This window comes from Schistocerca serialis, chromosome 7 (assembly GCF_023864345.2).
Source record: "Schistocerca serialis cubense isolate TAMUIC-IGC-003099 chromosome 7, iqSchSeri2.2, whole genome shotgun sequence".
NCBI classification, from domain to species: Eukaryota; Metazoa; Arthropoda; class Insecta; order Orthoptera; family Acrididae; genus Schistocerca; species Schistocerca serialis.
Window position 1 is genome coordinate 212733998 of NC_064644.1, and position 17319 is coordinate 212751316.

The following is a 17319-nucleotide window of genomic DNA, read 5'->3' on the forward strand; positions in this document are numbered from 1 at the left end:
TTCGAAATTAAGGAAACAAGATAGATTAAGTAGGCGAACAAATAAAGCTAGGGTGTTTAAATTTAAGTAGAAGGGAGATCCGCTATAATCATAAAAATGTGAGAAGTTTCAACAGAATAACTATAAAACTATAGCTATAGCGTATCTCCAAAGAGCAAGTTCAGAGCTCGTCTACTGCGTGTAGTGAACGTAACCATGAAATCATTTTCGAGTGAAGTGTTAATTCTGGGATGACTTTAATGATCTATCTTCAGTTTGCGTATGTCCTATTTTCACGTGCCGCCGCGGGACAGACATTCTATCATTATTTAGCGTGGCGTTTGATGAACATTATCATCAAATTATGGCGAGCATTCACTTAAACATTTAATTTGAACAGTTATAGTGGCATCAGCGCATTAGACTCTGAACTGCTCTGGTAGTTGGATTGTGTGGATTCTTTTTGGTCTGTGACTTTCAGAATATAGTGAACATTTTAGAGAGAATGGTTTTTGATTATGAATCCCAGACAATCTCGTAATTCTTCAGAGCTATAAGCTGTAGCTATAAATGTATTTCTCAGATGAAGTGGGCACTAGGAATTCTAATTACAGGCTTCACGTTTTGCTAATCACTTTCTGGTTGCCAATATTGTAGTTAGAGAGCCAGTTTTGAGAACAGTAAACAGCATAAATATAAAACATATATTCTATTACTCCACCCGCCGCCCCACACATGTTGCTAATCGGCCGGGAAACAAACTGAGTAAAAGTGAAAGTGATTTTTAAATATTGGGATTCGGAAGTGAAATGCGACACGCAACTGAGCAATGGAACAGTGATAGACAGTGTTACGTGTGCATGTGGACGACGCAATTGGATTAACAACGCATCTGGATTGACGGAGCTGGCGCTGAGTAGCTGCACTGCTGGCATCGCGAGAAGTGAGTCTCGCCGCACTGCAGTCATCTGTCGGAGCGATTGGAGCCGCGTCTGCTGTTGCGGGCCACGCCCACAACACAGCAGTTGTCGAGGTGCCGTCTGCAGTTCAACGCGCCGCGTCACATCAGTAATCCTGGTACGCCGCGCTGGCAACGCCATACATCGTGCAGAAGGAACTAAGTTAAGTGAAAAGCTGTTAAAACTTTTACTAACCTGCACTAAAAGACAGTTGGCGATGGAACCGCAAAAAGAAACAGAAGTTAAACCTAAATCAGGACCTATGTCTGTTGAAGGAACTGTAAATCCAGACAACGGTTCAAGTGTAAATATGCGTGAAAATAGTAATGTCAAAGTGAAATCCGAGCTAGTGTCTCCTGACAGTAGTGTGAAAAAGGGCAACGATTCAATAGTAGAGACCCCTGTAGTAAAGCAGAAATCAGAAAGTGTTAAGTTATTGGATGATAGTTTCTCTGATGAATTAAAAATGAAACAGCCATCAGAGATGGTAGAGTTTAAAAAGGAGAAGTTAGATATGACTGATCAATCAGAATTTCGTTTAGTTTTGATGATTCTTGTATTGGAGCTAGTTCTTCGTCACCTGAGTGTGATAAAAAGCCAGCTAGTGAGGAGCCCAAAGATACTGGGGCTATTGATTTAAATGTAATATTACAAGCAATAGCTGCCAGTAATGCAAAAATGCCAGCCAGTAATGCTAGAATGACAGCTGAGTTAAAATCTGATATAATTGAGGTAAATAACAGGATTGTGGCCAGCAAACCAATTTTAAAAAACGGTTTGAGGCAATGGACAATAAATTAGAATCCTTCAAGACTGGCTGCAATAAGTTGAAAGAGGATCTGGACAGTTTAAATTATAAAATTGATTACAACCATGAGGATATTAAGAAAAAAGTTGCTCAACAATTTTCTGAGATGTATAAAACAGTAAAATCCGAAATTGCTGAGGTTCGCAAAAACTTCCAAATGGAAGATGCGAAGCTGGAGCACAAGTTAACAGAAACGATCGAGGCGGAATCTGAACTGTGCTCAGATAGGTTTAAAGATGTTAATATAAAAGTAAACATATGCCAAGCAGAAGTAGACGCAGTCAAAACTGATACTACTCATATTGTGCAAAGAGTAGATAATGTTGAAATGAAAGTAGAAAATATTAGTACTAACATTGCTAACATTGAGAGTAAAGTAGCTTCAGTAACTTCTGGTAATGGTAGTATGCAACAAGTTGTAGCTGCAAACGCCGCTTTTATCGGGTGTCGGCAGTTCTTGCGGTTCGATCCAGATAAAAATATCCACCCGCTAGATTTCTGGAACGATTTTGAAGATGTGATTCCGCCAACTTGGTCTGAACGAGAGAAAATCTCATTTATTAGAAGCCATTTAGCAGGTGACGCCATGTGTTGGTCAGCTGATGTTATGTTGAAGTGTAAAACATTAGCGGAATTTAAAACAGCTTTCATTAATGAGTATTGGTCTAGCAATAAGCAAAATGAAGTGTTGAGAGAATTTTGGAGTGGAAAATGCTTCAATGCAGACAAGGAATCTATTAAAGAGTTTGCCAGGTCATGGATCTCACGTTTGTCACATTTGGCCGAAAAGCTAAAACCTGAAATGATAATACTAGGTCTTGAAGCCAAACTGCCATGGTATTGGCAAACTAGAATTATATCTGCCCCTAGAGACAATCTGGATCGTTTCATTGAATATTTGGAACGTGTAGAGCGTGTGGCTGCCAATGAGGAGGAAGCACGTAATAACAGAAATGCTAATAACACTAGTAGCAATTTTAAGAACGAGCAGAATGGCAATGTAAACATCAGAACAGTAGGTGTTCGCCATCCTAAGAAAGGTAGGAATTGGACAAATAATTACTAGAACCAACAATGGCATCCAAATTATAGTAATTTTGTTCCTAACAAAAATGTGCAAGTAAACAACAGTGTTGAAAGCAATGCTGTGCCAGTTAACTATAATGCAAATAAAGGTAACAGTAGTAAGCAGAGGCTGGAAAACTATTTCCCATCTATGAGGATACTGGCGCTCACCAGGCGGTTGTTTTTCCTAAGCCAGTAATTACAGTAATTAGTATGACAGATCAGAATACTCAAACTGAGGATTCGGTTGATGGGTCGGTAGCATCCAATGATACTGCAGAAATATTAAACCACTCACAGTATTTGATAGACACCGTGTTAGAGACGCTTTCTAAGTGGGAAGAGAAAGAGAAGGCGCAGCAGTGTAACGGTAGGGAAGAGCTACAGAATACTGAATTGTCAGGTGAAGAAGCAGAAGAAATTCATGCTTATATTTACGATGAGGATGATGTGCTCTTATCTAAAGTGCCTGTGCAGGATATTGATACTGTACTAATAGATTTAGGACAGGAGGTAAGTGAGAATGTAGAGGATAGCCTGTTGGGGGTCGATGAATCCAGTAGCTGTGACCAGTTGTCACTGGAGAAGGAACTCGACGATAATAGTGAAAGTGGTTTAGCTGTAACTAGTGTTATGCCCGGTCTGGAGGTGAAGAATCGCTCAGACTGCAGTAATTTGGCTCATGTTCAGCAAACTAAATGTAATGAAGTCGTGCGGTGTTTCGATTTGAAATTAATAGACCGACTGGAAAAGGCAGCTGAAAATGTAGTTCAGGAAACCCCTACACACTTTGACCTAAATGTAATGAAGACAGATGTCGATCACTTTAGTTGGAGACAAATCCAAAAGGAACTATTGGATGAGTTTGAGGAACCACCTGTACAACCTAGAATAAGCCACCCTATAATAATAGTGAATATGTTGGGTATCAACGTTGTCTCTTAGACAGTGGAAGTGAGGTGAGTGCGATATCTCAGTCCTCCTTTGCTGCATTACCTGGTAAAGACAGGCTTACAGTAATGAGGGTATCAGGACTAAGAATAATTGGTGCTACTGGCAAGGTGTCAAAAACGGTAAAGCAAGAAGCTTTACTGCCCTTTGATATTAATGGTAATTTAATAGATCATCCATGCTTAATTGTAAAAAATCTCAGTATTGAGGTTTTAATTGGCATAGATTTCTTGTCGAAATATCAGAGTGTTGTTGACTTTGAAAGAAGCCTGTTAAAATTGGTCTTGCCGATAACCGGAGTAATTACGGTACCTTTTATTGATAAACATGTAGTAACTAATGATGAAACTTAGGAGCTGCTTTTACGATTTCTGAAAAATAGGAGATATTGGGACGAAGGTGTTAATCTTAGTAAAAGTAAGCTAAACATAGAAGAAGAAGAAGCAATTATTTTGGACAAAAAAGAAGCTAAATTGCAGGAAATCGATAAAATTTCAGCTAATCAGAAGGAAGAACTGAGACAGGTTTTAAAAAGGCATCATAAGGTATTTTCAAATCGACCTGGCGTGGTCAAAGGTTATGAATGTCAATTAAAGGTGAAACCTGGCCAAATGTTTTTCAGGAAGCCATACCAAATACATGTAGCTAGAAAGGAGGCGGTTCGAAAGGAGATACAGAGAATGCTAGAGTGGGGTGTGATTGAAAAAGCGGTCAGTGAGTACAATCATCCTCTTGTTGTTGTACCAAAAAGATACGGGAGTGTCAGATTGGTCTTGTACGCTCGTTGGTTGAATGAAATAGTGGTTAGGGAAAGTGATAGACCGCAGAACATGGACGAGTTATTGCAAAAATTCCGGGGAGTAAAATTCTTAACCTCTATGGACATCACGTGTGGATACTGGAATTTGCCACTGGCGAAAAGTTCAAGGAAGTACACAGCTTTCTTGTACGAAGGAGTTTGTTACCAATACCGTGTGGTACCTTTCGGACTTAATATCTCTGTTTATGCCTTCGTACGTGTGATGTGCCATGTTTTAGGACCAGCCTCAAGTAATAAAATAAGTCTACGTAGATGATCTGTTAATAGCAACTCCTACCTGGGAAGAACACATAGTTTTATTAGAGGAAATGTTAGAGGCTATTGAGAGAGGTGGCATGAAACTAAAGATTGAAAAGACAGAGTGCGCTAAAGAGGAAATAGGTTTCTTGGGATATATGACAAGTGGAAAAGGTATTCTGCCTCACCCAGGCAAGCTAGCAGTCATTGAAAAATTTGAGGCTCCCAGAAACAAGAAGCAGTTGAGATCGATGTTCGGTCTTTTCGGCTTCTGTAGGCGTTTTGTTAGTGATCAGGCTTTTAATGCACCCTGTCTTCACCTCCTGCTGAAAAAGAATACCCCTTTGGTTTGGACAGCAGAATGCCAACAGGCGTTCGAGGTGCTTAAACAATCTTTAATTAATAGTCCTATATCAAATCATCCTGATTTTGAAAAACCATTCTGTATGCCTGTTGATGCTAGTGGCTATGGTATACCTGTGGAGATATTCCAAGTAGAAATAGAGAACGAACAAGAAGTGCACAAGGCTATAGCTTTCGCAAGTCGATCTTTACAGGCAGCAGAGAGAAATTATGGCATCTTAGAACTGGAAGCATTGGCAATTGTATTTGGGGTACAGAAATTTGAGCGGTATCTATTAGGTCACAAGATAATTGTGTACAGTGACCATAAGGCGTTGACCTTTTTAAAGACCTGTAAGTTGAGGAATGCCCGTTTGGTAAGATGGTCATTGTACCTCCAGCAGTTTGACCTTGAGGTTAGATATATTCAAGGGAAAGACAATCTGGTAGCTGATGGGTTATCTAGAAGTGTGGAGCTATGTGATGACGCGGGAATTATAGCAACTGACCTAAGTGAAGTACGGATGTTTGCGTTGCACGAAGTAAAGGAAGAAAGTGCATTAAAGAGGGTGATTAAGAACTTGAGACGTGAGCAGAATGCAGATGACCAGCTGAAATTAGCGAAGAGCTATTTAGGAAATGCGAACTGTCTTAAGGTTTCGCAATACTATAGTCTGCATAAAGGTATTCTGTTTAGAAGGAAAAATGTAGGAGTTTCAGAGCGGAGGCCGTGCTTTCCCTCACAACATGTAGACTTACTAATCGACTATGTACACCTGAGGTATGGGCACTATGGTGCAAAGAAGTGCATTGCCAAATTAAAAGAGAAGGTTGTGTTTGACAACATGTACCGCCGTGTTACCAAGCGTCTAGCATCTTGTGTAGTGTGCCAGAAAGTCTGTGCTGCTAACACCAAAATACAAGGGGATATGCATTCAGTAGAGCCAAGTGAAACCCTAGAATTACTGGCTTGTGATTTGTTTGGCCCTCTTCCTGCTTCGAGAGGTGGGTGCACCCATGTTTTTGTTGTTGTGGATGGATTTAGTAAATATGTTAGGCTATACCCAATTAAAAGAGCAAATGCAAAAACGTTGGTAGAAAAGTTGGAAAAAGATTTCTTCATGAACGTTGGCGTTCCGAAGAGTTTGCTGTCAGACAATTTCAAGAATGTCTGGATAAGGCCGGAGTGAAACATCTGAAAATATCTGCGTATTTCCCCCAAGGAAATATGAGTGAACGTATTATGAGAAAATTGAATAGGCTTTGCACGACTTATTGTGCTCGGAAACACTCAAGTTGGGCAGAGCACATGAAGTATTTTGAGAATGTAATTAATAACTTAAGGCATGATGCAACTGGTTTTGCGCCTTGCGAATTGATGTTTGGCCAAGGTTGCAGATATCGTAGAATTCCCTATTCTAACGCAAATATCCACAAACGAAAAGAAGTTAAGGGCTAGGGCAAATATAAGGAAAAGAACATTAGAAAGAAAGGAGCGTCATGACGCAAAAGCTGTACCCACCAGTTTTGAAATAGGTCAGTTAGTCCTTGTCAAAACCAAGGAAAAATCAAAGAAAATAAATGCAGAAACAAAGAAATTCATGTTCGTATACCAAGGACCTTTCAGTATCATAGGAAAACCACATGCCAATGCATATAGGCTAGAGTACCCTAAGAGTAAAAAGCTATTTGGTCCCAGGAACGTGATCGACCTAAAGAAGTACACAGGTAGTGAATGAATTCTGTAGGGAGGAGGTTGTTCTGTAACCTCTACACAGTGTGGCAGCTGTGCAGTCCCAGCTGTGTGAGATCTTCTTTCCTTTTCAGGTCTCACTCATTCTTCATCTTTCCTATCCACAAAGTTTCGACTCCTTCTTTGCAATACAAAAATTTTCCGTCATGGCTATCAACCCATGAGTTCTATAACCATTCTATCCACCGATTAGTGAAGAAAATACCTAATGTGACAAATCTAACAGTGACATAAACAACGGAGAAGTATGATGTAATTAAGATACAAAGGTATTTGAGTAACAAGTATGTATAGAACCCTGGTAATATTATAAGTACAAAGTTGTTGTTTTATTGGAAATGGTCCACCAACAGTAATTTAAAAAGATATACAAATTCGTGTACAAGCAGGATCTGAAGTGGCAGTGAAACCTATTGTACGCTGTAGAGCTAACTAATTAATGGTAAAAGAGATTGCTTAGTGTTATGAAAAATATGCAGATAAGTTGTAAGAATGAACTCACCTTGTGTAGCAAGGAATGGTAGTGTAATAGAATTGAACAGTGTTTTTGGTTGAGACGTGAAGGACACGTCCTTGAAATATTTATAAGGTTGGAGCTGGCCGTTATTTGGTGTAGTGTGTGACAGGACACACCTGCACGTATTGAGGTTATGAGTTGGAGGCGTGAATGCGACCATAGGTACCCTTATGTTAAATGAGACAGAGCCGCTCATGGTGTCCTATAGGTTTAAGGAATTTAGCATTACGCTCGGCCATAATTACTTAATGCACTTTGGTGGTAGGTCGAGAGAGACTACCTGTGGTTTCAGCATCCAATCGAGTGGAAATGGATTGCAACATGAGCAAACTCATCAGCTGCAATACACTATAGATATGAAATAAATGTGCTATCCTATGTGTTAAATGTTAATAGAGTGAGTGTTAAATAAGTACATACACTAGCAACATAATTGAGTAACATAATGGCAGACGTGAAACATTATTTATAGCTCAGTATAAATACACTTCGATGAAGTAAGTACATAATTGCAGATGTGGAACTGACACAGCAGCAGAGGACCAATAAGTGGATTTAGTAGTCAACTAAACGTAGTGTGTTTAGAACACTCAGAACTGTACTATTACCACAAGTTACTCACATGTACAAAGAGGCTGAGAAGACAACTGCTAATCAAATATACTATCTCTAAGAATAAGGTAATCGAAGATGAGTCAGTTAAGTAAATAAAATACAGATTTGTCAGGAATGTACCGAGCATTGGTTCAGTGTTCCGGCCCAGAAATAATAAATTGAGATTAAATAGGATTTATGATTGTATGCCTTGAAATTTCCCCTCCTCTACCCTTGTGAATGGAAGTGTAGAACGCCAGCCAAAGCGGCTGCAACCACGTGTGTAAAAATGAAATTGTCATGATTTGTGAAATTTTCTTTCAGGTTCAGAAAAGACTGCTAAGATATAATTATCTGTTTATGTATCATGAATAACTGTATTATTTTCTTTGAATTTGTGTATGTAAAAATATTTACAGACAATTTAATGGATTTAAGATTTTCATAATTTTACGTATTTTTATGTGTTTGTCTGTCTAAGGCAATTTGTATGCCAAAGTGTTTCATCGATTTTGCTTAAATTTTGAGTGATAATGTTGCTTAAGAGGCAGTGAACATGCCAGCAATTTAAATAATTGAAGTAGGTAGTAAGTTTTCTTTTAATATTTCTACATGTTTACATTTCAATTTTAATTTTCATAGCGAGTTAAGCAGTACTCTTGCTTCCCTTTCTGTAATTAATTTTTTTTTCATTTACATTCCAAAAAATTAAGTAGAGGGTGATGTAAGGAAGCAGCATACTCACGCCTTATAAAATTCACATCAGTCTTTCCGTTGTGTGCCAGCCAAGTCCGCTGTAACTAGCTCTGACGTCATAAATATTGCGCAATACTTTAAAATGAAGTAAATAACCTGAAACGTTTCTAGCATGTCAGGAGTAATACAAAATCAATATGTGTTGGATATCAGTTCAATAACTTTAACCATTTTCGAAATTTAGATGTTTTTCTGTAAAAATCATTGGCGCAACAGAAAAGAGCTAGAAACTTAAAAATTTATATTTAGATTCCTTTTGCATAATAATTTAGTATTCTGGATCTCACAAATTAAAATTTTAGTTGAAATTCATGATTTTCTGGGTTTTGTCTTCGAAATTAAGGAAACAAGATAGATTAAGTAGGCGAACAAATAAAGCTAGGATGTTTAAATTTAAGTAGAAGGGAGATCCGCTATAATCATAAAAATGTGAGAAGTTTCAACAGAATAACTATAAAACTATAGCTATAGCGTATCTCCAAAGAGCAAGTTCAGAGCTCGTCTACTGCGTGTAGTGTACGTAACCATGAAATCGTTTTCGAGTGAAGTGTTAATTCTGGGATGACTTTAATGATCTATCTTCAGTTTGCGTATGTCCTATTTTCACGTGCCGCCGCGGGACAGACATTCTATCATTATTTAGCGTGGCGTTTGATGAACATTATCATCAAATTATGGCGAGCATTCACTTAAACATTTAATTTGAACAGTTATAGTGGCATCAGCGCATTAGACTCTGAACTGCTCTGGTAGTTGGATTGTGTGGATTCTTTTTGGTCTGTGACTTTCAGAATATAGTGAACATTTTAGAGAGAATGGTTTTTGATTATGAATCCCAGACAATCTCCTAATTCTTCGGAGCTATAAGCTGTAGCTATAAATGTATTTCTCAGTTGAAGTGGGCACTAGGAATTCTAATTACAGGCTTCACGTTTTGCTAATCACTTTCTGGTTGCCAATATTGTAGTTAGAGAGTCAGTGTTGAGAACGGCAAACAGCATAAATATAAAACATCTATTCTATTACTCCACCCACCGCCCCACAGTGCGTTCACCGCGATGTCGCCAAACACAGATGCGACCATCATGATGCTGTAAACAGAACGTGGAGTCATCGGAAAAGGTGACGTTTTGCCATTCGTGCACCCAGGTTCGTCGTTGAGTACACCATCGCAGGCACTCCTGTCTGTGATGCAGCGTCAAGGATAACCGCAGCCATGGTCTCCGAGCTGATAGTCCATGCTGCTGCAAACGTCTTCGAACTGTTCGTGCAGATGGTTGTTGCCTTGCAAACGTCCCCATCTGTTGACTCAGGGATCGAGAAGTGGCTGCACGATCCATTACAGCCGTGCGGATTAGATGCCTATCATCTCAACTCCTACTGATACGAGATCATCTTCGTGATGTAGCAATTTTAATGGCCAGTAGTGTAGGATGTGATATTATTTACTTCAAAGTAGTTAATTCGTTCATTTGCTTTCGAGATGTGTCTCGTGGAAGCCGAAAGACGATGGTGGGATCATGATGCATATTTTCGGGAAGCTTTGTACAGTGACGGATTTGTTATGCCGTGCAGCTTAAGGATATAATGTATATTAATTACATTTGTTCTTTATAAATACTCTACATAAGTGAGGGAATCGCAGACAGACAGACTAATTAACATAATGCATTCGTATGCAGCTATTACAATCAGTAACATTATTAAAGGAAAAGGTGCACCCATTAGAGAAATGTCATTAAAAGAAACCATAATTGCTCTTATTTATAAATAAATTATTCATTTCTGGTCCACAGTTAAATATGTGGGTGTTACCCTATACACAAGTATTTAATTAAGTGCTCGAAAGATTTTATACCAAGTAAGTTAATATCTTACCAGTGCAGACTACAATGTAAAGACAATAATATTCCTTGTGTTAACTGGTTGTTTTGTTGATTCTTGGTATAATATTTTATAACTTATGAATAAAAAACACATGGTATTTGTTCAACGTTCTACATTATACATTACTTAACTAATTAGATATGGGCTACTAGTCATCAATAGTTACAAAGGTTGATATATGTCATTTTTTATGCCTTATATTGTTGCTCAATCTCTTTTACAGCCACTGAACATTCTTCACAAATAGAAAGAAGTAAAATGTTTATGGCTCAATACTCAGAATCTTTCATTGTGTTGCATTAGACGAACCATACTTGCAAGAATAAGTATGTTTGTGTGTGTGAATTTTTGTGAGATCAAAGGTTTTAAACAAGATGCAGCCAAAGAGTCTCTCAGCTGCCCTTCAAAGATGGCAATGGTTAAAGTTCAGTACAATATTCAAAAAAAAAGTTCAAATGTGTGTGAAATCTTATGGGACTTTGGTCATCAGCCCCAAAGCTTACACACTACTTAACCTACATTATCCTACAGACAAACACACACATCCATGCCCGAGGGAGGAATCTAGCCTCCGCTGGCACCAGCTGCACAGTCCATGACTGCAGCGCCTTAGACCGCTCGGCTAATCCCATGCGGCAGTATAATATTAAATTGGGAAGAATTATTTCGATAAAAACGTGAAGTAAAACTATTTCTCTTACAACCAGATAAAACATGACGAACTGAGTTAATGAACTGTTGGGAAGAGAAAAAATAAATTGACAAAAATGCAGTAACCTTTGGTGACCCGTTATAATGACATGAGTGATCAGTGTAAGGTTACACATATAGTTACTGAGTATCGATATCTGTACCTTACACGAAGTGGTCTATCACATCAGCACTACTGCCAGCGGAACCCCCAGTGATCCAGAAGCTCTGTATGGCGGCGACCCACCAAAATTAGAAGCAAGTTATTAGCAAAGATCGGTAGAAGCAATGGTTATCTCAGGATAGTAATAACAAGCTGAAATAAGACTGAACATTAATGTGTGTGCTTAGAAACATTAGGAACGTATTCCGTGCCATGTACTAGAGACAATAAAACTTGCAGTTTTATAAAGGCATGTCTCCATTCGAATCTTTTTCATATCTATTAGAAATAACAGAGTGTAAAGATTTTTAATGGCAAGTATGGTGATTTGATATGGCATGTACCAGTAGGCGCATTGTCCCATTTTATTCCTTGGGAGTAAGATGTCCACTCTAAGCTGTAAGACATAAAATTAGTACGACCGCCATGGCTATATCAGCACAACTGGTTTTAGAGAGAAAGTTGTCTGTTCAAATGGTTCAAATGGCTCTGAGCACTATGGGAGTTAACTTCTGAGGTCATCAGTCCCCTAGAACTTGGAACTACTTAAACCTAACTAACCTAAGGACATCACACACATCCATGCCCGAGGCAGGATTGGAACCTGCGACCGTAGCCGTCGCACTGTTCCAGACTGTAGCACCTAGAACCGCTCAGCCACCCCTGCCGGCAAAGTTGTCTGTTATTAAGACGAATAACGGAATAGGCATCTTACAACAAGATAACATTGTCTTAAAGTATGTACGTATTGAACTGTACAGTTTTTATTAGTTTGACGTGTTCTTTTTTCTCACGATTTCATTGGTCACGTAAATTTTTAAATCTAGCTGACATGTACTTTTTCTATCACTTGACATTGCTTCTCTACAGCACGCTTGAATTTTAAACTCCTTCTGTACTTACATTGTACATATATAAACCTTGTTTTTTTCATCTTCTATTGCATACAATATTTATATATTTATCATATTTCTGGCAGTTTTCATAACCACTTGATAATGGCTTAAAATAAAGCCTGAAACCAGTAGTGGAGTTGTAACACCGAAAATGTAAATAAAATACCTTCTGCACCATCCAAAATTTTTTTACATTTAATATCCGTTCATAAATTGTACCACATTTTTAATTTTGAATCTCTAAGCTTTCTTACACCAACTGTATTTAGTATGTAATTGATATGAAAGTGGATTTATTTGTGAATGTATGTAATTGATTGTAATTATAATGCAAATATAATAAATTGCAGGATAATAGCCAAGGGAACTGACTTTAAATGTATCGATAAGAACGACGAAATGGCAGTAGATGTGCCGTTGTTTATCTTTGGGTATGGAGAGTATCAGTCGCGCTGCGAGCAGAGAAGAAGCAGAGCAACTAGAGTCATGAAAGAGTTGGGCGCTCCCGCAGATGCGGTGTGCGGCTATGATCGCGCCGGTGTAGGCGCCACTACTGCGTTGACCCGCGATTACTGAGAGCCCGGTAGGCGTGAACAGACGGAGGAAGCTGCAGTTCTCACAATTGCCTGTCCCATGATTATCCGTGGCTCTGGAGACGACTCGTGGTTCTCAGCCAGCAACAGCAGCAGCTCAGTATTATCGTCGGCTACATTCTTCATCGCTCGCACAGCTACAACATTGTAAGACTGTTAGCTGAGAGTGTAAACAATATTGTACGGCCATTACCCAGTGACATTTCTTTCACAAAGATTGACTAACTTTCACGAATAATAACGTACAATAGTTAAAACTTGTAGGGCACCTGTGTTGTCGTTGTCCTCAGGCATTATTATGAAGCAGGGTCCCTTTCCTTTCCATGCAATCACCGAGTGTCGTAAAAATATGAAAACTGATTAACTACTTACTGCCAGTTTTTTTTTCTTTTTTTTTTTTTTTTGTTAATGACCAGTTTCAGTCTAACTTCACCTGCCTCAGTAACTGTTCAAATGAATCTGAGCTCTATGCGACTTAACTTCTGAGGTCATCAGTCGCCTAGAACTAAGAACTAATTAAACCTAACTAACCTAAGGACATCACACACATCCATGCCCGAGGCAGGATTCGAACATGCGTCCGTAGCGGTCGCTCGGCTCCAGACTTTAGTGCCTAGAATCGCACGACCACTCCGGCCTGCTCAGTAACTGTTCATTCTTGTATTGCATAACAGAGGCTTAACGAGTGTGCAATTCAATCACTTACAGTAACTTAAAATTTCACTGGCAAAACTAATAACTAAAGACACAGCACAAATTAAGATTGCGCAATTTCATTTATTCCGTATTTAGCTTATCGAGTGTCTTCTGCTGGCTTCATACGTACTCTATTGTTCTTATGTTAAAAGTAAAATCAGTTGCTCATTTGCTAAAAGTACATTCAATAATTAAAAGTAAATTGCTTGTCTTTTTACAAATGTTGCATTACGTTACGCTGAGGTTACTGGAAGTCATTCTTTACGTAACGAAGTTTCAGTTACGGCCAGTCATTAATTTAATCAGGAACATAATTTAACTTTACTTTCAAAATTCAGTATTTCAGAATAAATAACTACAAACTCAGTGCTTTCTCGTTCGTTTATTTTGTCGTGAACTGTTGTGTTGTGGAAAAGCGTGACAACTTTCTGTCGCCACGCCAGTGATTATATGCTTAATTTGTTTTGTCATTACCTTTCTTAGGATTTTGGATATTCACTGCACTAGTGAGCTGGCGATATGTTTAATTATCCTTTTTTTTTTTTGCTGATCAGCTTATCTACAACAATCCGATGCGTTGGGTTCACTGTCAACGATCATTCTCGAAGCAATCACGGTCCCATCCGATTTTCATGTGCTTTCAAAATTTACAGAACACCTTCGAGAACTTCACTTTGACAGTGTTGAAGCAGTACGAGCAGAGGCGAGGGAGTGGTTTCGTCAACAAAGTCAAACATTCTACTGTGACGGAATCAACGAACTAGTCTCTCGTTCGGAGAAAAGTCTTCGCCTCGAGGATGACTGTGTTGAGAAATAAATACGTAGCCATGAAGAATGAGAATGTAGAACGTTAACAAAGTTTGTGTTATTTAAAAAATATTCTGAGATTTCACGTAAAAAATCAGAGGCATTACTTTTCAGCACGACCTCGTAGTAACTGGAGAGTTGCAAAGAAAAAACAGTGTAAGCTACAAGTACGTTACTGCAAACTAGAGTGTAGCGTTAACAATAGCTATAAATTTAGTGCCTGCGAATTCTAGAGTCACATACGAGGTGTATGTGAAAAATTATTAGACTGATTTTTTATCTACCAAAGTTTTAATTTTTTTCAAACAACAATATTGTCCTCTTCAAAGTAGTTCCCTTCGGCAACTATACGCCAGGAAAGTAGTTGTTCCCCGTCTTGGTCATATCTTTTGGATGCTCTACAGAGTTGCAAAATGACGTTCTTTTAAAATTTTTCAATTTCGAGAAGAGAAAATCGTCACAAGGACTCAGATCAGGCGAATAGGGGGGCAGTGGAACAACAGCACTGCCTTTTGATGTCAAAATGTGACACTGTGTGTTCTCATGATGCAGCATACGCTTGCCTGCAATGTCCTCAATTCACCCTTTTCCTGAGCCTATCAAAGACATTTTTGTAAAACATTTGGTTGACAGTTTGCCCTGGAGAAACAAATTCTGTATCCACAATACCGTTAATATCAAAAAAACATGCAAATAATTGTTTTGGTCTTTGATTTGCTCATTCGAGCTTTTTTCAGTGAAAGAGATCCCTCAGTATGCCAGTCCTCACCTAGCCACTTTGTCTCAGGACCATATTCAAAAATCGAGGATTCATTACCTGTGATTACACGACTGAACCAGTCATGGTCAATGACAATCCTCACAAGAAGATCAACGTACACGTTTCTTCTATTGTCCATCTGCTCAGTGAGGTTTTTCTGTACCGTTTTGGCATAATTCTCTCGTATGTGCAAAACTGACATCAAAATTTGATGTACGGTGCAAGTGTCTAACAGGTCACCCATCATCCTTATTCTTAAACGTCGGTCTGATCCCACAAGAGCAAACATGCGTTCTACGTTTTCGTCGCTTTTTGAAGTTGAAGGTCTCCATGAGATTTATGGTGTGTTCTCGGCCTTCCAAATTGATTTGTGCCAGCGAAAAACTTGTGGTCTTGGTAATTAATGTTCCCCATAAGCCAGTTTCAACTTTTCAAAGGTCACACTCGCGGATTCCCAAGTTTAACACAAAACTTGATACAATAACGTTGCTCTAAATTCCGCCGTTCCATTTTCGTAAAACACAACTTCACTGACGGCGCTATCGAGAAGCACGTGATGGCTGTACAGAGCTGAAGCTTGGCCTGAGCAACTGGAGGGGATGAACACAGGGGTGTACACAACTAGAACAATACAGTGTTGCCAGCTCGCTCGCGGTGTTGTCTATCTTATTACTTCTCTCACACACTTCATATTTTGAATCATTATACTTTCAAAAGACATAAACGTAGGCTCACTGATAACGCTACCACAGTGGTGAAACATATTTGGGTTGAAACAAACAAAATTGTGCTCTTGCAAAAGGACGCTCCCTCCAAATCATTTGCTAATGTGTCGGCTTTCCGGGTGCATGGCCGGCGTTTTATCACCATAGGTCAACGCACTATGAAACCTGAAGCAGCTCACCTGCAGAGTGGCCGTGGTCACAGCGCAGGCGATGTCGGCCACCGTGGCGTGGTCTCCAGCCACCCATCCAGTGGGCTCCAGGAACTTCTCCAGAATCCCCAGTGCATCGTATATGGCAGCTTTCTTGTCCGGTTCCACGTCAGATTTTCCCAGGAACATCAAAGGAAACTGCAAAACACGACATGATGACATTTGAATTAATCTCGTTAACTGCTAGACACATTAAGAAATACAGAATACTGCGCCTGGCAAAACAGGGGAGAAGTTAGTCTTTTCTTTGCAGTAACATCAAAAATCTACAAACAGGTTAATGTGAATGCATTTCTGACAACTGAACTATAGACTTGATAACTACGATGTCTAGTGCCACTTTTGCTCGGTGAATCATTTTGCAATAACGTGTCTTAAAACTTTCGTACATCAAACGACTAGTTATGTCATTCCACTTGAAGTTTTCTTCGTTATATAACAGTTTTATGTGTAAACGTGTTACTGAAACTGAGCGCTCCCCTTATGCTTACAGCATAACAGTCTGCTTTTACGCCCTTTGCAATTCCTCTACGCGTGTAACTTTTCTGTGTATTTCTACTATGCCGAAGGTTCCCAACAATATATTTAACCCGGTTTATTTCATACTGTATTACTTTCTTCTTTTCGTGTTGCCGTAATTTCTACGTTGTAGTACAACGCACTCCTGTTCTCAAAAGTTACAGTTTCAGAATTTTCCTCCAAAATCTGGGGAAATTTTTGGCACTAGAGGATATCTTTAGTTGCAAAACAAAAAAAACAAAAAAAACTGTGTTAATTTTTATGGGCACATTAGTTTACATCTTGCGTAAACTTACTTCCTTAACAACATAATTATTTTACGATAATTTTTTTATCTCAGCGTACCGTGCAGCTGAGATGTATTTTAATTCATGTTCCTGTTTTGACGCATGTCGTAACGTTATTATCTTGTAAATCTCTGCAAACGTTTTATTAGTCTGCACAAACCTAAAAATGTTAATGCAAATGTTTTGTGTGAAATGTTTGTATTTGTAAGCTGCCATGCCCAGAGTTAACTGCCAAAGTCATTCGAAAGAGTCTATACCGAGACAACTGAAATACTTTCTTATCATGTCTGCCTATCATCTCGGAAG

The 17319-nt window shown here is 38.9% G+C and overlaps 1 protein-coding gene across 1 annotated transcript in view; it reads right to left on the reverse strand.

Annotated features, from left to right (window-relative positions):
- LOC126412238 (glutathione S-transferase D7-like) overlaps positions 1 to 17319 on the reverse strand; it is an 83832-nt gene that overhangs the window by 6806 nt on the left and 59707 nt on the right. Inside the window, exon 5 of the mRNA XM_050081730.1 lies at positions 16178 to 16345. Within this exon, the coding sequence (XP_049937687.1) occupies positions 16178 to 16345 (168 nt within the window). The remainder of the gene's footprint in view (positions 1 to 16177; positions 16346 to 17319) is intronic.